General features: G+C 46.3%; 1 protein-coding gene across 6 annotated transcripts in view; it reads left to right on the top strand.

Moving 5' to 3' along the window:
- ITGA9 (integrin subunit alpha 9) overlaps window positions 1–21,582 on the top strand; it is a 363,861-nt gene that overhangs the window by 198,238 nt on the left and 144,041 nt on the right. For all 6 annotated transcript variants that reach the window (XM_024132323.3, XM_028478504.1, XM_055080233.1 and 3 more), the window contains exon 17: window positions 5,680–5,756. In XM_024132323.3, coding sequence (XP_023988091.1) covers window positions 5,680–5,756 — 77 coding nt within the window. The remainder of the gene's footprint in view (window positions 1–5,679; window positions 5,757–21,582) is intronic.

Below are 21,582 nucleotides of genomic sequence, written 5' to 3'. Positions count from 1 at the left end.
TGCGGAGCACAGGCTCCGGACGCGCAGGCCCAGCGGCCATGGCTCACGGGCCCAGCCGCTCCGCGGCATGTGGGATCCTCCCAGACCGGGGCGCGAACCCCGTTCCCCTGCATCGGCAGGCGGACGCGCAACCGCTGCGCCACCAGGGAAGCCCCTACCTGTTTTTATAAATAAAGTTTTACTGAGACACAACCATGGCCATTCCTTTACATATGTTTGCTTTTGCTCTATCAACAGAGCTGAGCAGTTGTAGCTGAGACCATCTGGCCCTCAAGGCTGAAAATATTTACTGTCTGGCCCTTTACAGAAAAATCTGCCAACCTTACTCTAAAACAAGTAGAGTAAGGATTGGAGGAGAAGCTGGAGAAAGGATTTCAAAAAGAAAAGTGTATTCTCCAGGGAAATCTGAGATGAAGACTAGGGTGAGGAAGGAGCCAGCATGGAAATCTAGTCCATGAGGCTGGGGAGGCCGCTGGGTGTCCAGACTGCAAAGCCCAAGGCAGGAAACAGTCGTCTCCTGAGAGAAGGAGTTTAATCTCCTGTAAACAGAGAGGAATCAGAGATGATGTCTTCTTTTTTTTTTTTTTTTTTTTTTTAGTTTATTTATTTATTTTTGGCTGCATTGGGTCTTCTTTGCTGCGTGCGGGCCTTCTCTAGATTCAGCGAGCAGGGGCTACTCTTCGTTGCAGTGCGCGGGCTTCTCATTGTGGTGGTTTCTCTTGTTGCAGAGCACGGGCTCTAGGACATGCAGGCTTTAGTAGTTGTGGCGTATGGGCTTAGTTGCTCCACGGCATGTGGGATCTTCCCGGACCAGGGCTCGAACCCCTGTCCCCTGCATTGGCAGGAGGATTCTTAACTGCTGTGCCACCAGGGAAGTCTTCAGAGATGATGTCTTCTTAGCTCTGTTTCCATTTTCCAGAATGGCTGCTTCCAGGTTAAAAGAAAAAAAAAAATTGACAGGGATTTTCCATTCAGAGGTTGAGGCTGGAAGGAGGTAGGAGAGACTGCTTCCAAGCTGGTTTGGGATTTGCCTGATTTAGGCAGCCAGGCTTGTGTTTGCCCAGAGGGTTAGGGAAACGTGGAGAAGCAGGCAGAGGTGAAGTTGGAAAATTGGTAGTTTGGCCCATTGGCTTCAGGGAGAACCTGTACTCTTCCCACTTTGTACAGGAGAGATATTTTTTACTTGCTCCTGGAAACTATGCTGTCAGCTAGCATTCTGAGGCTTCAGACTGCCCCCGCTTCTACCCCAGAGAGATGTTTTTCAGTTCCTCAGGAAACAAAACTGTCACTTGCCCAGAGAGACGAATCCAGGTCCCAAGCGCAGGATCTCTGAGTTTCAAGTTCAGTCTCCAAGGTGGATGACCCAGGTCTCTTGATTCCTTGCTGTCTTGATATTTTACCTATAAGACAACTTCATTCCCAGCCTGGGGAGGGTCTTGCCTAAGCCAAGACGTTGCCAGGGCTTGGAGTGCACAGCCACTGTTGTTCACACCATTACCCAAGTTAGGGGAGGCCATTAGGTTGAGGAATATTCCAGTAATCTACTTCTGTAAAATAAACTATCCCAAAATGTAGTGGCCTAAAATAACAGCAGTCATTCATTTTGTTCATGAATTTGAAATTTGGCAGGGCCTGGTCGGGGCAGCTCATCTCTGCTCCACATCATGGCAGCTTGGTGGGGCTGGGGGACCCATTTCCATGGTGGCTGACTTCCCTGGCCTCGAGTTGATGCTGCCGGTCAGTTTCTCTCCACGTGGGCCTCTCCATGGCTTCCTTGCAGGGTAGTAGCTATAGTCCAGGAGCAAATGCCCCAAGAGAACTCAGAGGAACCTCTAATACTTTTGATGACTAGGCTTGGAAATTGCAAAGCACCACTTCTGTGCAGCCACAAATCCACCCAGATTCAAGGGGTAGAGTATTGACTCCATTCTCTGTGGGAGGAATCTCAGAGTCACATTGTAAAGAGTGCAATGGGAGACATCGTGCATTGGTTTTTAGAAAGTACAGTCATCTACACAGAGAGAGATTCATTTTGATTCTCTCTCCATGGTCTTGTACTGCACTGTCCACTAGGGAATCCTCATGGAGCTCACTCTTACATACACCATCATTGTCATTCACATTTGCTGGTGTAGACAGTGATGCACAATTTGCTGGTGTAAACAGTGATGCCTAAAACAAGAACAGTGTAATAGCCACAAACTCCCACTCCCAGCTAAATGCTAATCTGGATTAACAAGAGTGTCACTAATGCTGTTATTTTCATTTTGTAAATGTGGAAATTGAGTCCTGGACTGATTTCTAAGCTTGTGCTTTATCTTCTCACTATAGTTTGTGCTTAATTTTAGCTGGTCAGTGTAAGCACTCCACTAATGTGTATCTGAGTGTGTGTGTGTGTGTGTATGTGTATATGTGTATATACACCCAGTTTTTGTGTGTGAGTGTATGTATGGCAGAGTCAGTGCTTGCCTTTGTTGGAAGGGAATTCAGCAGCACTGGAGGACTTAACAGCTAGAGAGGTTAGTTTCAGGGACAGGAAATAGAGAGCGGAGTACAAGGGAAAGTCAGACCAAGGACAGAGCTTGTAGCTGAGCAACAGTTCTTTGCTGGGGGGGCTACAGCTTTGGTGTTGATGAGCAGTATATTCTCATTGGCCCATGTTCCAATGGTCACCCTATCTCTCAGAGCATGTGGGGTCCTCCAGTGTGGCAGCTTCTGCATGCTGGGGTCTGAGGGCAGGCACAGGGGTGATCAAGACCAATACAGTCCTGGAGCATCATTTTAGCAGGGGAGACAAACGGGAAACACGTAATGATAAAATTAATTAGTTACAATCGAGATGAGCAGTAGAAGGAAAAGTACATGAACTACAAGAACTTATGACAGAGCCCAAGCTCATCAGGGGCTCAGGGATATGGTTTTGATTTGCTCATTGAAGGATGAGAGGACACATACCAGGTGAACCCGGTGGAGGCATCTGGGCTCGGCATGTGGGGAGGCCCTGAGGTGGGAAGTATACGGCCAGGCTGAGGGGTGGCTGGCACAAGAGAGCCAGGGTAATGGAGCTGAGGAGGGCAGGCACCTGATCTTTTCAGATTGTGTGCCACGGGATGGCTGTAGGTCCCTTCCTCCTTGTCAGTTCTCACCTGCTCCCCACCCCACCGCACCCCACCTCCAAAGGCTGGAAGTCAGACTTTCTCTTGCCTGTTAAATGGGAGAAACAATTGTAAAGAGAAACCTGTCACCAGGGGCAGAGATGGGTTTAGTGAAGCCTAAAGCCTAAAGCTTATATGATTTGGGAGGAGAGCTTCTCTTGGGGAAAATCAAGTAACATCATGAATAGAAAGTGAGGTGCAAGGCCCCGGTGGGAGCGGGGCCTTGCAGCCTGAAGTTTCATCAGCTTGGTGGTAAAGTCACCTTTGGTGTTTCTCCTCATTTCTAACCTCGGAAAGCCTTTTCCCACCTGAGATATTCATGCAGACCTCACATCCACTTATTCCTGTTTTCTCCTTGACTGAGATGGCAAATAAATCACAAATGCCCCCTATTAAAATCTCCTGGAAATTTGGCTCTCTCTTTGCCCCCAGTGTTGTCCAGAAGAACATGAGAATGTCCTTTTTTTGCTTAAGACTTTCATGAGTTTTTCCCCCACACTCAAGACGGCAGGGAATGTTGGCTGGGACATATTATTCTTTTGGAAATGTGACACAGGAATATGAATTTCCATAAGCAAAGTTACTCTGCCTGGTTGGGTCTAGACTGTTCATTGGCCAGCACATTTGCTGGAGTCCACGTGGACACTCAGAGAAGCTGCCTGGACTTGTCTTGTGGGAGGGGAATGAATCACCTGGAACTATGTTCTCTGTATGTGTTAGAGGGGGACCCACAAATATGAGTAGTGATGACAGAAAAGTTGAATAGTGAATAAATGACAACTGAAAAACGGCCACAGGCTCTTCTCTCCAAAATCCCACCAAAGTGATCAAAGGCATCTAACTAGTGAAGAGTCTCTGTCCGTGTGGACTCAGGAAGCCTGCTGTTCACGGATCAGAGACATCAGAGAGATTGAGACCAGAGGGAAGGACAGACAAGTCCGCTGGGTACCACAGAGAGAAGAAAACTGTAACTCCTCCCCAGAGCCGCTCCTGATTCCTGGCTGCCCTCCACAGGTAGGCCTAGCTCAGGCACACGCTGCAAGCCCCCGGGGAAAGATGTCGGGTGTGGCATAGTGAGCTTTAGGCCCCAGCACAGGGTGGAGGCGCTGGAGGCCCAGCCTTGGTTAGAGAAAGGACACTCCGTCCTGATAGTTACTGGCTGCCCCACCGAGACAGGATCCCTTCAGTCGGCTGTGGTGCCCTTGGCCTCAGAGCCTAATTGCCTTTGACTTTCCCCTTTGTAATTAAAAATTATAGTATGAACCCCTCGTTCAGGCAGAACCCATATCAAATACGGATTTTCTGCCTCGCCACAACAGCAGAGGGAAATGACCAGACTGTAATCTAAGAGTTCTTGACTCACGTGGGTTATTATTCATTCCGATCTGAGAGCATTTAAAGATCATCTCAAAGATGGGAAGAACACCTACCGTGTACTTTTCTTGAAACAACTACTTGAAGAGAAACACTAGAGCAGCCTGAGAAACGAATCAGACAAAGGGTGCCCTCTGTGGTCAAGGCCACCCCTGACTTGGGTTTCCTTGTTAACTGCTGAGGACCCCTCGCCCTGTGGGAGCTGGCTTCGTGGGGGTGGGGGGCTTACCCGAGTTGTAATAGGGGCGGGGCAGCCGCGCGGCCGTTACCGCGAGACCCTCAGCGCGAGACCCGGAGCGCAGCGGTTAGAGGTCCAGCTCCGCCGGGTCAGCAGGGAAGCGGCCCTCGCGGCGGAGAGTGTGGAGTCCGGGGGATCGCGGCCTTCTCCCCGGGGCCCTCCAGGCCCTTCGGCCTCCGCCGGCGGGTGAGCTGGGGGCCTGGGGACAGGCCGAGGGCTGTGTCCTGCAGGGCTCCAGAGCCCTTGTCACTGGGCCCCGGCCTTGAGGCAGCGGCGAACCTCTCCCCCATGCCCGCCTCCGCGACCTAATGGCGGCGGCGGTCACCCTGGGTCGCAGTCCTCAGGACCTGGCCCCCAGTTGGGCAGCCTAAGGAGCCTGAAGGCCGCTGGGTCCTGGGCGCCTGGCTCCGTCAGCGATGACGGCTGGGCGGGGTCTGGGGACCTGGCCCTGAGGGCACCGCCAGCTGAGATCTGCCTCCTCAGCCCGGCTGGGCACTGGCGGGAGGACCCGAGCTGGGTGCTGGACCAGCGCTCGCGGGCAGGGTGACCGGCCTGCGCAGGGACCCCTCCTCTTAACGAGGCCTGGACCTCGGAGGGCGAAGGTTGAGCCTTGGGGCAAGTGTCATAACAGAGACTAACATTTGTTTGGTGGACGTTTACAGGAACATAAAAGGGCTTTGCTGAAAGCTTTCAGGGAGTTCAGGGTTTTTAAGGCATGAGACTCCGACTCCTTGCAGGGCCCTGCAATAAACCTTTGTCTGCTACAAACTCCGAAGTTTCGGTATTGTTTGGCCTCACTGTGCCTCAGGCACACGGGAAGAATTCCCACTGATTTGGAAGGAAGTGGCTGGCTGTTATTTACTCATTTGCCACTAACCCTGTTTTGCTCTTCCTCTTGTGTCTCCCTCACAGACTGTGTTTGAAAGGAATTGCCGATCTGAGGACTGTGCCGCTGACCTGCAGCTTCAGGGTCACCTATTACTCTCCAGGTGAGTCAGTGCCCCCTTCTTGACTTTGTTCTGGGAAGCTGTTTGTCCTGACTTCAGGCCCAAAGTCTGCATGTGCAGATTTCCCCACTGAAGAGGGTAAATAGAGGTGGGTTTAAAATGAAAAGTTGCAGTTTAAGAAAATGTATATTATACTGTAATTTTAACAACAGGTAATTTTTGGGGGGATAGTTTTGTTTTTGTTTTGTTTGCAGTCTCACATGTCTCACAATTAGAGTTTTGATTTCTCATTTCCCTGAGTATTTGTGATATGTGTGTGTGTGTTGTATTTTATTTTTAATGTAATTTTTAAAAAATTTATTTATTTTATTTTATTTTCGGCTGCGTTGGGTCTTCGTTGCTGCGCTGCGTGCCGGCTTTCTCTAGTTGCGGCGAGCGGGGGGACTACTCTTCCTTGCGGTGCGCGGGCTTCTCATTGCAGTGTCTTCTCTTGTTGCAGAGCATGGGCTCTAGGCACGTGGGCTTCAGTAGTTGTGGCACATGGGCTCAGTAGCTGTGGCTCACGGTCTCTAGAGCACAGGCTCAGTAGTTGTGGCTCACGGGCTTAGTTGCTCCGTGGCATGTGGGATCTTCCCGGACCAGGGCTTGAACCCGTGTCCCCTGCATTGGCAGGAGGATTCTTAACCACTGAGCCACCAGGGAAGTCCTGAGGGGTGTATTTTAGGTTTACTCATTGTATTAAGTTGAGCCATGTGAAGTTGCCAATATTTAACTGTTTGGGACAACCCCTATGATTCAGTTTATTATTATATAAAGGAATACGGGAACTACTATAAAGGTTCTTTTCATTTTTTTCCCCACACTTAAAGCGTTGTGCTTTAACAACAAGTAATGGTTCTGTGGCAGGAGCAGGTGGAGGAGAGGGGCGGCTGTCCTGATCCAGGGGACAGACAGCCAGTCTCCTGGAGCAGGGCTTCCTCCTACAGAACGTGAACCCTCAGCTAAAGGTGAACCTTCCATAAAGGGCTTCTGTTTTCTCTCTGCCAACCTTTTATTTCAGACTTCTTGAGGGTGCTGGTCCTAAGTCATTTAACCACATTTCAGAGAATGGGTTCCTTTCAAGACAGTTCCTTCTGAGAGATTGTTTCAGCCTCCATGCTATTTATTACTATTTCTCAAAAACAGTCATCAGTGTTGATAGGTATCCTCTAAAATGCCATACTGTGTGTCTTAACTGTGAGAGTTAAGTTTGGTTGGAATGAAAGAAATATCCTATCACGAACCAGTAACTACACTAGGACACCTTTACTTCTGTTGATAAATAACCTGTTATTCATCAAAGGGAAGTAATAGTAAGAATTCTTTTTTAAAAAAATATCTTTATTGGAGTATAACTGCTTTACAATGGTGTGTTAGTTTCTGCTGTATAACAAAGTGAATCGGCTATACGTATACATATATCCCCATATCCCATAAGATTCTTTTTCTTTTGTTTACATTTATCGGGGGAAAGGTGACGTAACCGCCCCCGATCCGCCCCTCCGCACACACACAGATACTCTTCCAAACCTCTTAAATATTAATTAGCATTACTTTTACTTAGGTCTTAGTGTAGTAGATTAAAGTAGCACATGTGCCAAGCTTAGAAAATTATTTCAGACTGATAAGTGGGTATTGGAATTGTTTTAACATTAGTCAGAAGGACCTTCTGGGATTATGAGAGAAACCAATTCTAAAGAAGGTTCATAAGTTATCAGATCATGACTTTTAGTTTTAGAAAGGTCTTCCTAAAAGTGTTTTAGGGGAAAAGTAACATGAAACAAAAATACGTGGATTTGTTTTATCTTGAGGCAGACTGTAAATGGTGGAAACTTATTTTGGATTGTAGAAAACTTCATGTGTTGGGAAAATGTTCACTTACTCTAAGGTTAAATATTAGAAGAGTCCTGATGTTCTTGCTGCCCATTTGTGGATGGTCAAATCCATCTGTATTGCATTGTGCTCTTCATATGTTAAAATATAAAGCCCGAGGCTGATGGTCAGTAAGGCACCTTATCCCTAAAGCTGCCTCCACTGCCTTACCCTGGCCTCTCAGGACTTTTGGTCAGAGCCAGGTCTGTTTTCTGGGCCCATTAATCAGTAATATGGGAACAACTGGTGTGGTGGCCAGGGCCCAGACTCCCATATGTATCAGCTAGCTAGAACCACAAGAAAGTGCTGTATAACAAACTAGCCAAAACTCACTGGCTTAAACCAGCAACCGTTTATTCTCCTGGAACTGCAGGTCAGCTGAGAGTTGGCTGGTCTAGGCTGGATTCAACTGGATCTTGGTTGACTTGCTTATGCATCTGGGGTTCAACAGAAGGTAGGTGGATCTCAGCTAGGCTCAGGTGACCCAGTTCAGCTCTGCTTCATGTGTCTTTCACAGTCCTGCTGGAACCAGTGTCCTAGCCTAGGTGTATTCTTCTCATGGCATGGCACCGGTGCAAGAGGGCAAGCAGAAACATGCGATAACTCTCAAGGCCTAGGTTCAGAGCTGCTGCATTTTTACTTCAGCCTTATTCCACTGGTCACAGCAAGTCATATAACCAGTCTCAAAGTCAAGGAACTGGGAACTATTATTCTGTGCCCTTTTAGTGAGGAGAACTGCAGTCATACAGCAAAGGAGGCAAATTTAGGGAGGGGTGAAAATTGGAACCATTATGCAGTCTATTTTACCATGTAAAGAACAGGGTCTCTGTGTTGCTTTCCTGGTGCCTTATAATTTTCAGGACTATTTCAGCCTTTCTTGAAATTCCATCTTCCTACAACTCAGACATGAGACCTAGAGATTGCGGGAGGAGATTTTCTAAATCTCCAAAGTAACGTCCTTGGACCAAAGCTCTGAGCATCTCCCTAGGATGAGTTATTTCCCAGGAGGCCCCTTGGTCTCTCAAAATAGCCTTTTGGCTGGATCCCCCATTAAACAAACCTTCATTATACTCTTGGGCCCATAAATGTCCCCAAGGGAGCCATCAGAGAAACATTAACTGGTAATTGGCTAAGTAGAGATACAAAACCAAGCCCAGGGTTTAAATTACTTTGAATTTCCCCAGATCTTTGCACAGAGCCAGGCACAGAGAGAGAGAAGGCACAGTCAGTAAACTGCTCATGGAAGCCAAGGTCTGAATTTGGTTGACAAAGGAAGGCTTGGTAGCTTGAACCAGAAGGGAGCTGTTTTGGTTATCGTGTAACTTTCTTGACTTGTTACTGCCAGGGATGGGATGTACATTTCTTTATTGTTCAAGTCAGGGAAGAAATGAGGGCCCCGCTCTCCCAGGTTGCCCAATGTGGTGGGAGAGTATAGCTGGGTGCTGTCAGTGCCTGGTCAGTGCTGGAAGAGAGGTAGATGGGTCATCATGGGGCCCTGGAACAGCTTCCAAGAAGAGGAATTAAAGGCAATGCGTCCAGACATTCGGGGCAGAGGGAAAATGTGATCAGAGGCACAGAGGCGTGGAGGGCAGGATTCCCGTGCAGATCTGCAGGCATCTGGAGTGAAGGAGTCAGTCAGGAGGTATTTTTGCCATGAGCTCTTCTGCTGTAAACATCTTTGCCACAAGAGTTTTTGCTGCAAACATTTTCACCATGTAGCTAATTGGCTATAAGGCAATTCTCCTGTAAAAGATAAAAAAATAAAAGAGCATCATTAAACAGGACATAATGAAACATGAAAAATGAATAACAAAGATTAAAAGACTTTATTGCAAAATATAAAATTTTTGAATACATTTAAAATGTGATTCGTTTTCCTGTTCAGCATTGCACTTTTTCATTTTTGCTAAGATTTCTTCCTCCATTAAGAGAGGGATCAGTTTCCAAATACCGAGATGCACATTTGTAACTGAGCTTTGTGTTGTGAAAGCCTCTACACTGTTGTGTGTTCCTGGCATCTTGTCACATGTTCATTGATAGATGTTCCAAAGTTCATGGGAAATGTGGGTTCAACTCTCCACCTTCAAATATCCGAAGGATTTGCAAACTGATATGTTACCATTTTCTAGTAGAGTATGCAATCTGGCTTTACCCTCTCTTATTTCATACTTGCGGTAAGTTTTATCACCATGTTTCCAATCAAGTCGACATATGTAGTTGTTATCATCCACTGCTTTAAGACTGCCTGTCTCCTTGTCACTGCGTAGAGTGTTATGAGTGCTAAGATTTATGTAATATAAATCAACCAGTTGTTTTATCTTTTATGGCAAAATTGCCTTATGGTCAATTAGTTATGTGGCAAAAATATTTGTGGCAAAAATGCTGTGGCAAAGATGTTTATGGCCAAAATACTGAACACAGGCCAGGAGAACACAGTAAGAGATGAGAGAGAGAGAGAGAGAGAGAGAAACACTATATTGTGACACACCTATGAGTTTGGGTTTCATCCTGAAGCCAGTGGAGGTATAGCAGGATTGTAGCATGAATGGATTTAACCTAATAAGAATGCAGGTAAGTGCACTGAAGGGGTAGGGAGAGAGGAGTGGGGGTGGGGATTGAGATTTAGATGCTGTGGGTCATTGGGTTCTCTATTCCACTGAGTGAAAGTACGGTCCAGCTTGAGTTTTGAGTCAGTTACTCTCTCTAGCATCTCAGTTCCTGCATCCCTGGCTCAGGTCCATGGAGTGGCCGCCCTTGGTCTCAGTGCAGGAGCACCTTGGGCAGCGTTGGGCTTATGAGAGATATTGTGTTGATCTCCACTGTGGTGCCTCCCCAAGGGCTTCAAAAGGACAATTTGGACAGAATTTTTGCCTTTCGTGTTGTCTTTAGAGCCTAGCTCTCCTGTTGGCTGTCATCCACTGTACTATAAAGTTGAAGCCAAGGGATAAAAGAGAAAAGTCCCTCCGACAACAGGGTAGACAGCACAGTACAAGGTGTTGTGGTGGGAAGCAGCCAAAGTACCCATAGACTGAGGAGCCTTTGTCTTGAGGAAACAGAGGGAAAGATATCTGGGAGTTATTGGGTCACCTCGAGTGGCCAGGGATCAAGCCAGGAAATGCTGTCTGTGACTGGGACTCACAGATGTTTTTATTTTTCTCTCCAGAGAGCATGAATTCTGGCAGGCCTGTTGTCTCTTAAAACAACCAACTCTTCAATTAAAAGTCTACAGTCTTTAATGGTCTTGAGACTCGTTCCAAAACATGCCATTTCCAAAATGTCCAGGAATAAGGATGAAGCTGTTTAGTTTCTTTAAACAGGACTGAAAATTCCATTTGTAAAATGATGCGACTATGTTTTGTTTCATCTGTCTGACTACTCACAGTACCTAAGAATATATCACATGTGATTAAGATAAAGAAAAGAGAAATAAACACTATGGCAGTTAAGTTAAAAAAATTTTTTCTTTGATGCATCCTATAGGAGACCAGTGGAAATTTCAGTGCCTTCTGGCTAGCCAACTCCAATAATGAAAGAACTCTTAAGGGAGGTAAAAAGGCACAGTAAGAATATATATGAAGTTGGAAGAACCATCTAGTGGCCACATATAATGGTCTTCTGGTTGTAGCCTTAGTAAGGCTATTTTTGTGGTGTGTTGGGGGGGACCAAGTGCATTTCCCAAAACGCTTGGCTGGGAGATGGGTGGCTCCATCCATGAAAAACCAGCCTTCAAGAGGAGGATCACTACACCCAGAACGCCATTTAGAGTTTGAAACAAATTGTTCACCTTCCTAAAAATGGTACAGTGACCAAAATCATCAACTGCGTAGCATAGGGTAGAAGTAAAGTTGTCTTCTTTTATGAAGGGGAAGAGACCCCTGTTTATTGAGTTCCCATCATGTACTAGGTACCCTATACTAGGACTCTAGGTGCTAGAGTCCACTGTAGTGTCTGCACAACTGCACAGCCTCAGGCAAGTTGCTTCACACCTCTGTGCCTCTGTTTCCTCTTCTGTAAAATGGGAGAAATAATAGCAACACATTATTAAAGTTGTTTTCAGTACTTAACGAATTAAAACATATTTAAGTGCTTCCAAAAGCTTGGCATATAATAAGCACTCAGTAGATGAGAGCTAGCATTATTATTTCATTTAATCCGGTCAGTGACACTAAGAAGTAAGTATTATTACACTCTTTTTAGTGTGGAGGACACAGAGGCTTAGGGAGGCAGGTGACTTGCTCAGGGGGGCTCATGGTGGTCGGGGCTGGGGGTGAGGATTAAAGCTGGGAGTGTCCAGTTCTGCATCCTGCTCTCTTCCAGTACACTGGCCTCAGTTGCTGAGGCTGGCTCTGGACTAGAAGGACGAAGGCTGGGGAGCTGGGGGAAAAGTCCTCCTCTGTGTGAAAAGCCCCAATTCAGAAAGGAGGTGGCTGGGTAAAAAAATCCATCCTCAAAGATGCCTCCCATCCATCTCCAGTCATGCTTCCCCTGTGCTGTCTGACATGCGAGGCGCTGTTCAAAAGCTTTTCTCACTGGAGACCACAGACACCAGTCCTGCTGGGCCAAAATGGTGGTCCAAGCATCGAGTCAGGATATTCTTCTTAATACATGTAGGCTGGGTTTTTCTCTCCTTGGAGGGCCGATTTGGCTGTGAGCTTGTGGCTGGCATGTTAGCAGTTTCTTCAAATGTAATATCATCACTATTATTATTATTTTATGAAGGAAGATGAGTGGGAGCTGATCAGAATCTTGGAAAACTTTTGCCCTTACCAGAATATTAGCCATGTGATTCATTACTTATTTTTTTTCATCCACTGTCTTTCTAAAATCTGGGACAAAAAAGTGCAGAAGTTTGTTGATCGGGAGCAGCTGGCTTTTGTAGTGGCTGTTTCTGGAATCTCTGGAAATAGGAATGGTTTTTTTCAAAGGTATGTTCTTGAAAGAAAGGTGAAATGCTCCAATGAATAGAACCTTTTGAATGAGAGTAGGATTCCTCATCCTCACTCTCCTCTCTCCCTTGCTCTGATGGGGGTTCCCTAGGGAGGCAGTAGGTGTCTCCCCCACATTTCAGGACCACATCAAGGATGAATGGGTGTGTGGGTGGTCCTTCTGTTGGAGTTACCTAGGCGGAGGGTGAGATGTAACCCCCTGGGAAGGTGACCAACAGAGTAAGGCAAACGAAGAGTCATTCACGCACTGGAAGAGGTATTGAAGGGTGCAATACTTTTCCAGAATACTTCTACTCAACTGACAAGAAGTGATACACTGCTGGTGTATTCATTTATAGGGCAAATATCGATGGAGCACTTGCCATGGATGTACCAGGCTTGGTGAAAACAAATAGGGACAAACTACTGCACATGATACTCTTGGTCTAGAAGGGGAAACACACATGAAAACAGTAATTATAATTCACTCTGATCACTATAATCATGGGAACATGAAGGAGTTCCCTGGAAGCACAAGGGAAGAGGCCCACCCTGTCTGAGTTTGAGTCCTCTCCGAAGCATACCTTGAGACAAGGATTTGAGAGTAAATTTGAGAGTGCAGGGAACAAAGGTAGAGGAGTAGAGAAGTTTACAGGGAAGCCTGCCAATAGGGTGCACCATACACCTGTGTATCAGTTAGTTATTGCTGTGTAACAAATCACCCCAAACTTCATGCCTCGGAAAACCCACCATTTATTCAGCTCCAGATTCTGTGGCTCATCTCTTTGGGTCTTCTGGTCTCCTGGGCTCCCTCATGGACCTGCAGCCAACTTCACGTTGGCTAGGTAGGTGTCTCTGTTCAGGGGGACAAAATCTAGAACACAGTGCACAAGGCCTCATGAGACCTGTTATAGAACTGGTCTGTTTTCACTTTTTGCCACATTCTGTTAGCCAAAGCAAAGTCACAGGGCCAGCTAGATTCAAGGGATGGGGAAATAAACTCTGCTTACCGCTGGGAGGAGCTATGTGTCATAAGACAAAGGATGTGAATAGAGAAAGGCTACCAATCAGCCCATCATACCCCGCTTCTGCAGGGCATACTGGATCTTCATCCTGCAGGGAAACGCTAGGGAACGGTGGGAAGCACACAGCTTAAAATTATTGCCCCTGAGGGATGAAGGGGCTGGGGTGCTTGTACACCAACTATGGAGAGTCATTGGTTGAGCACTACTCTGGGTGTGGGTGTGCCCTTCCAGCCTGTGACAGACAGCAGCCGGGTCTGGTTCTGAAGAAAGGTCCTCAGCTACAGAGATTCAGACACTGGCAGCTGGAAGTCAGCAAGATCATTTGAAACAGTCTGAGGGGGGTGGCAAGGGCATGGACGACGTCTTCTACACCCACTTTCTCAAAGAATCTCAGTTGATGAATTCATTCTGGAATTTCCAGCAGGAGTGTCATACTACCTTTTGACACCGAGGCTTCTTTCCACTAACTTGCGGGGAATGCTTTCTTTCTGCATTTCCAAACCCCTAACATTCTCCATTACTGTGGTAACTTGATTTCCTCTTGCATGTGTCTGCAACTTACTCCGTTTCCCCTTGTCTGCCGAGCGGCACTGTGTATCACCCACCTGCTGAAGGGCATTTGGCTGTAGTGAAAACCCATGAGCCAGGTACATGGCTGGGAGCTTTGTTCCTGTTTTCCTGAGGATAACAGCAATGGCAGGTGAGGGAAGTGTCCACGGCACATCCCAGGCAGAGAGGATCGGGCCTCTGCCCGCTCCATCATCCCAGGAGGGACCTGGATGGAGCTGGGCCAAGCAGCTGTGCTGCTTGGCAGCCCTGGCTCCAGCCCAGCTCCAGGAGGAGCACAGACAGCGACTCCACTGTCCTACGCAGTAACTCAGGCGGGGTGGAAAGAAGCCCAGCTCGAAGCTTCTTCATGGTTGGTGGTTCTCACGGATAGCATAGTGTTTCAGGTGCAGAACAAGAAGCTGATAGACAGGGATTTGAGTCACTTTTCTGAGGTCAGAAAGAAAGCTCAGTAGCAGTGGCAGGAAAGAAAACCTGCTGGGAGGTTCCTGAGCCCAAGTCCAGTGTTCTAGCCATTAGACCTGTGGCCTCTGTCTTTAAATAGCCTGTTTCTTGCTCCCACTCTGACGCGCTGCTAACTAGTTGGAATGACTTTGGGGAATACCTTCCTATCTCCAGGATGATCTGATTTGTAGTTTCCTAAAGGGTGGACCAGCCTTGGTGTGAGGCCTCACCACACATGAGCAGCAGAGATCCATCCAATGAATATTGGGTTTCAGGGACAGCCCTCCCCCTGCTGAGCAGACACTAACCAAGATTTTCCATCTGGATGGTAAGAGGATGGGGAATCTGTAGAGGAGCCTTGAAGACAGAGCTGAGGGGTAACCATGGCAACCATAGAAGAGGCTGGGACCATGCTCACAGCTCCCTCCCCAGCCACCCAGGAAGGCTGGATCTACCTCACAGGTGTACCTAAGAAAATATTATTTGCTAATATTTTCCTTGGCTTTCAAATAGAACCAACCATCAAAGGTTGTATGCGTAAGCATCTTTCCAGCAGGGCCAAAATGATATGGCTGTCGTTTTCCTTCTCACTGGACATTCAACCTAAGAAAAGGATTTACCAAAAGAATGTAGCAAATGGATCCTTCACTTCTCTCAGATCAAGAGCAGACGGGGAGCCACATGCTGTTGGGGTTTTTTTGTTTTGGTTTGGTTTTTTTGCTAAGATTTTTGCAGTTTATTCTGTGTGACTGTGGTGTTGGTCTCTTGCCACAAACGCTAGACTCACCCATCCTGGGGCAGACTTAGTTACTGGAAGAAAAGCCAAATTCCAAAGATGCACAGTTGTTTTGTTTTCTGAAGTAAATCTTCCCCTGCACATATTTTTCTTGCACATGCCCTCTTATTAGCATCTCTCCCAAATTTGTTTAGAGCCACCTGATATAACCTCAGGCAAATCAGAAAGTGGCCCTGCTTCTCTTGGTAGGTGGAAAACCAAAGACCACTTTGGCTTTCTCCCCAGAGGTCACTGCCCCTCCCCCCAGGACCAAAGTGACAGGCTTAGGTAGAACATGAGCTGCCCATAAATCACAGCTCATTGCAATTGCCATGAGAGGGAAGATACTAGGTAAAGAACTTCTAGATTTTATGAGCCTGCCTCCCTGACTCCATTCCAGGTGATCTTGATCCAAAAATGATGAGGCTGGGTGGAGGCCGTTGGTGCCACGCCCAGATCATTTTATGGTACAGGTCCCCCATTCCCAGCTGCCATTAAGTGTCCCCTGCCAAGGCTCACAGCTGCCCTTCCTCTTATCTGGAGAAGGGCCCTTGCCTCATGGAAGTCGCCTTGCCTGAGAGGTTACACCGATCCTGGGCAGCCCTCTCCAATGACTGCTGACTTAAGGTACAAAAAGCAGCCTCTTGCCTCAAGTGCCAGTAACTCCGTGCTGTGTTTTGTGCTCCAGAGCCCCCTGTGAATCAGGCCAAGGCTAGACTCTACCCAAGACCACCTTGGTCTTACTTGCTCAGACTCTTCTCCACTCCAGTCCTGCTTCCCGTGGCATCCCTCACAACCACCCGAATCCTTGCTGCCAGGGAACCCCACCTGAGATGCTGGAGAGCTCACACCTCACAATCTGTTCCTTCTCAGATCTCCTGGCCAGGAAGTCTGAATCTTTTCAGAACCATGAGTTTCAAAAGGAAACCAAATTCAATGTATTTATCAGATATGAGTGGGGGAAAACAGTTGCTGGTGGGCTTTTATCTGCCCTCTTGGAATTGGAGGGTTTTTGGATTTTTAAAAACCAGGACTGTGGAGTGATGAGTAGGAGGTCCCTTCCGGGGGTGAGTGGGACTTTGTGTCTTTTAGGAATACTTCTGGTTGCTTCCTCCCCAGGACTTTGTTTTTAAAGAGAACTATCCAGAGCAGGGATAAAAGGAGAGGGGCCCTCTGTGAGATACAGCTTTCACTGCAAAATGTCCTCCCTGTGGGAGCCGAGGGCAGATACAGTCCTCAGGGCATAAAAGTCACATGCTGCTCAGGTGAAGTGAGCAGCCTTCCTTGCCAGGAGCGCTGGCTCTTTTTTGAGAATGTTTACTGTGATAATGAGATTTGAACAAGAGGTGAATGCCATTGTTTCAGTCCACAGTTGTGTTTCTTCAAGGGAAAAAAAAGGCACATTTTTAAAGTTTTCATGTATTTTTAAATTTATTTATTTATTTATTTATAGCTGCGTTGGGTCTTCATTGCTGCACGTGGGCTTTCTCTAGTTGAGGCGAGCGGGGGCTACTCTTCGTTGCGGTGTGCAGGCTTCTCATTACGGTGGCTTCTCTTGTTGAGGAGCACGGGCTCTAGGCACGTGGGCTTCAGTAGTTGTGGCACACGGGCTCAGTAGTTGTGACTCACAGGCTCTAGAGCACAGGCTCAGTAGTTGTGGCACAGGAGCTTAGTTGCTTCGCGGCATGTGGGATCTTCCCAGACCAGGGATCGAACCTGCGTCTCCTGCATTGGCAGGCAGATTCTTAACCACTGCACCACCAGGGAAATCCCAAGTTTTCATATTTTTTTTCTGGAAGAAAATTGTTCTTTGTGTGGAAGAACACAATTCATTTAACCTCCTGAGCCAAGAAGGAGAAAATTCTCATTTACGCACCTCTCTGTCCAGCTTCCCCAGGTTCGTCAGTTTTAAAGATGGCTCATTGTTAGACCTGGAAGAGTAGGATGAGGTGAAGGAAACCAACAACAGTTACAAATCGCTTACTCTACACCTTTCAGAAATGCACGTCTTCCTTTTCCTCCTGGTGGTGTCGGAGGCTAAGCATGCTGTCTATCCCTCCCTTCACCTGGCCTCTCATCATCATTGGTGACTCATCAGCACTGAGTTAGTCCCTCCCTCTCACTTGCCGTAGGACACAGGTTCCTAACCTGAGGATATTGGTTCATATCCTCTTGGTGGTCTGCACTTTGAATTCATGGGGTCTGTGAATTTAGATAGGAAAACAATCACAGCTTTATTTTCACTAACTTCAAAGTAAAATGTAGCATCGTAGTCAATTGTCAATGTAGATGACAAAACAGAGTAACATTAGCAGGACCTGTGACTGTCACACGTAGAAATCACTGATATTTTCACATCAAGTTACAATGTTGCACATATTTCAAAATATCATTCACATTCATCTCTACTTCAAAGTTATGGTAGCTATGTGATCTACCGCCAAACCTTATTATTCAGTGTTATTTTAAAAACCCATATTCATAAACCACATATTTTTAAACATAATTATCACTGTATTTTTGTATAGCTGGTTTCTTTATAACTCTGTTTTTCATTTTATGCATTTAAATACATTTTGAAAAGGGGTCCATTCACGTCACTAGACTGCCAAGAGTATCTGGTGACAAAAACAGGTTAAAAACCCCTGTTCTAGAAGTTTTCCCTGATTTGGGGAAAAGATACATGTTGGAGAAACAAACATTTTGCTCTGCTTACCAGAATAGACAAAATATTTTTATTATAATATCCAGAACTGAGACTTTATTATAAGGCTGGTGTCATATTATTATACATTTTTCTCTTTTTTTAACGTGGGGTCAAACTTAGAAGCCGCTGGAGGAAGTGTTTCCCTGACCCTGTAGCTCCCAGTGTCTGTGATACACTGGTGATGAAGTAAACATTCATTCCTTGTTTGGGTTTGTTAAAGACACGGGTAACTGTCTATCACAGCTTTGACGAACTCAAGAAAACCAACACTTCAGGCCCAAAGCAGAGAAACTGGGCATTGTGGTGAATGTGGCAGCCACTTTATGCACAAATGGGCACATATGTGGTTGTTTGAAGTGCTGCATCTGGAGCGTCTATTCTTGTTTCTACCTTTGGGAACCCAGGTGGGAAGAGCCACTTTCCTCTGGCCCCTGTGACTGCTCACCGCACAGGAAGAAGGTTCCAAATCAGGGAGGCTTGTAATTTCAATACACTTTATTGTCTGTGACCATTTACATCCCCCATTTGGTTCTTGAGCTAGAAACAGGGAAAAATGATGGCCATGACAGAGTTATTTGTGGAGGGACCACGGTGGGCCTGCCGACTTGGGCTCTCTTGAGTTGTCTGGCCTGCCAGCGTCATGAAATGCAGGTTCACTTCTTGCATTTTAAATGCATGGTGGCCGAGTTTAACAGGTGGTGTGTGTGGTGCAGGGTGGCACTGGGCTGCTGCTGGTCAGGTCATCCATCGCTGCACACCCTTCCCGTCATGACATCAGACCTCTGGGCAGCCCGCAAATTTGGGGAATTCCTCTGCCCCCCAAAGTACTCTTTGTCTTTAATCCAGTTGTTACAGTGAGTGAACCTGATTTGTTCCAGATGTTGTAAGATTTAGTGATTCCGGAAACTACTCCTCAAGTCGAGGCTGATGAGGATTTGAATTCCTCTGTTCGCTGGAAACCAGCAGTTCTTTTCACAGTTAAGCAGATGGGGCAGGAGGAGGGAGCCTAAGCTTCTTGGAGGGGCAGGGAGGGCCCTCGGGCTTCTCATGTCTGCCTTGTTAGAAAGAAGGTAGCCTTTGAAGCAAATACTGATTCTGTAACTAAATGAGTTATTAAATGAGCCAGAGCTGGGGCCACATTGATGCTAGCAAAATCAGTGAGGATATAGACATGTTATTTTTTTTTTTCAGTAACACATATTTACATGAACGATCTGAATGTTGCTAAGGAAGCCACTATTTTAGTTCAGATCACCTTAGTAAATACTTTTCTCTTACTTTATGAACATAAAACCATCCAAAGGGGGTACGTATGAGGGAGATAGAGGTATTTCTGGTTTCACATAAGTGGTTTTCAAAGCAGAAATTCACTCCCAGGAATCATTTCCCTGACCTGCTGTAAACTTTAGTTGACATGCCTTACAGAGGTGCTCCGTGATCTCTGTCTGGAGTTAATAGCCATGTGGGTCTGTTTTGCATGATTAGAAGGGATTTATAAAGCATGGCAAGATGTGAAGCACATCTCAAACTCTATGTACAATAGCCCACTGTTGGAGAAGGTTGAAACCTACACCCATACAGGTAGCATATTCTGTTTAACAGAGTATTATTGGTTTATGCAGTTTTTGAGGATACAAACAATATGAATATTAAAACTCCTTAAAGTTATGGATTTAAAACAAAAGCAGAAATTAATTAATGTATATTGTTGCTGTTTAGATTTTTTTTTAAGTGTATTTGAAAGTAGACAAATGCCCAGATAGATGCTGGTGGGACTCTGGGACAACCTGTGTAAGTGACCCAGGGATTCAGCTGCAGCCCAGCCAGTTGACTGGGGTGTGTATCCAGGGAAACCAAACTCAGGAGGAGAAGCTGAGTGGTGACAGAGCTATGTGGGTAGGGCACACCTGAGAAGCAGGTGGGTCCCCTACGTGGCACTGAGTTTTGAACAAAGCAAAATAGGTTGCAGGGTATAAAATGAGGCGATCCTGAGCTGGTCGGCATGAGGATCATCAGATGGGTTAGAGCAGATGATTGTGGGGTGAGGCTGTAAACCACAGGAAGTTTCCCCTGGCCTGGGCTTATGTGGGACCAGCTGTAGGATAACCACAGGACAAGATGAATAGTTGGGCAAAAGTAACAGCTCCTACCATTCTAGAATATATTAAAATATAAAACAAGATTAGATTTGATTTCTTAAATCTATTCAAAAGTGTACATTTTAGGTACAGTGTCTTTTTTGGGCATTTCTTGGTGATTCTTTTGACCAAAAAAAAATGTTTTTACCAAATAAAAAAGTGGTATCTTTTTTGGTGGTCTTAGTTAGTTAATAAAACGAATTCCTAAATGTTTGCCACAATAGCTACAACCTTCAAAATCAGGAAACTTTAATGACTTTTCATGGCAGTGAAAATTGGTATTTGGATTCCATATACTTTGATGTTTCAGTGAGTTCTATAGGAATAGGCAGTAAAACTAATTAAACTAAGTAACTAACTAACAAAGTAAAACTAACTAAAATGAGCCAGCAATACAAAAACAATTCCCATCCCTGTAGGAAGGAGGAACTTTGGAGCTTACACTGGAACATTCTGGGGGACTGAATCCTTTGTAGTCCCTTGCTGGGACTCAAGGTTTCCTTGTCTAGTGTTCCATCACATGAAAATTGGGGAAAGGATAGCTTCCCTAACTTATTGAAAGCTGAGAGTAAGGGACTAAGAATCTAAAAACATTGTGCATTTATCTGTTCCCCACCTTTCTTTGCTCTGTTCATAGGAGCCTGACTCTGAAAAACTACATTTCCCAGGCTCCTTTGCCAACAGACTTCCTGTTAAGTTTGTCCAGTGAGAACACTGTTGAGAGGTTGAAGGGAGGGAGAAGGAGAAGAGTCAAGGTATTTCTCCCCAACCCCACCCACTTCATGCAGCATCTCTGGTAATAGCTACATCCCCTCTGTGATCTCAACCTCTTCTTGGCAGTCGCAGCTCTGGTCACAACCTCCTCCCTCAGTCCCTCCAGCTTCATGGATAATAGTTACTTCTAATCTCTGGTTTTCCTCATCTCCCCTTGTTTTCTCTTTTGGCTCCTCTAGCACGTTTTTTCCTAGTTCCCCATTTTAATCTCTTCCAGTGAACTACCTGGCATGGACTCTGTTTTCCTAGCTGCACCCTGGCTGATACAGTGTGTTTGAATCCTGGCACTGCCACTAGGTAAACTGGTACTACCACTAATTACCCAATAAGTTCCTAAGTCACTTATATCACTTTGTACTCAATGCCTTTGCAAAATAGGGAGGAGATTGCTCTTTAATCAATTCTGGTCCTTTTCAGCTTTAAAAGACCATGAGTCTCTAAACTTTGATCTTATAAAAATGTGTGGGGCTTCCCTGGTGGCGCAGTGGTTGCGAGTCCGCCTGCCGATGCAGGGGACACACGTTCGTGCCCCGGTCCGGGAAGATCCCACATGCCGCGGAGCGGCTGGGCCCGTGAGCCATGGCCGCTGAGCCTGCGTGTCC

Source organism: Physeter macrocephalus, chromosome 18 (genome assembly GCF_002837175.3).
Source record: "Physeter macrocephalus isolate SW-GA chromosome 18, ASM283717v5, whole genome shotgun sequence".
In the NCBI taxonomy this organism is placed as follows: domain Eukaryota; kingdom Metazoa; phylum Chordata; class Mammalia; order Artiodactyla; family Physeteridae; genus Physeter; species Physeter macrocephalus.
The sequence above is the reverse complement of the archived record's forward strand: the minus strand, read 5'-3'. Positions and strand labels throughout refer to the sequence as shown.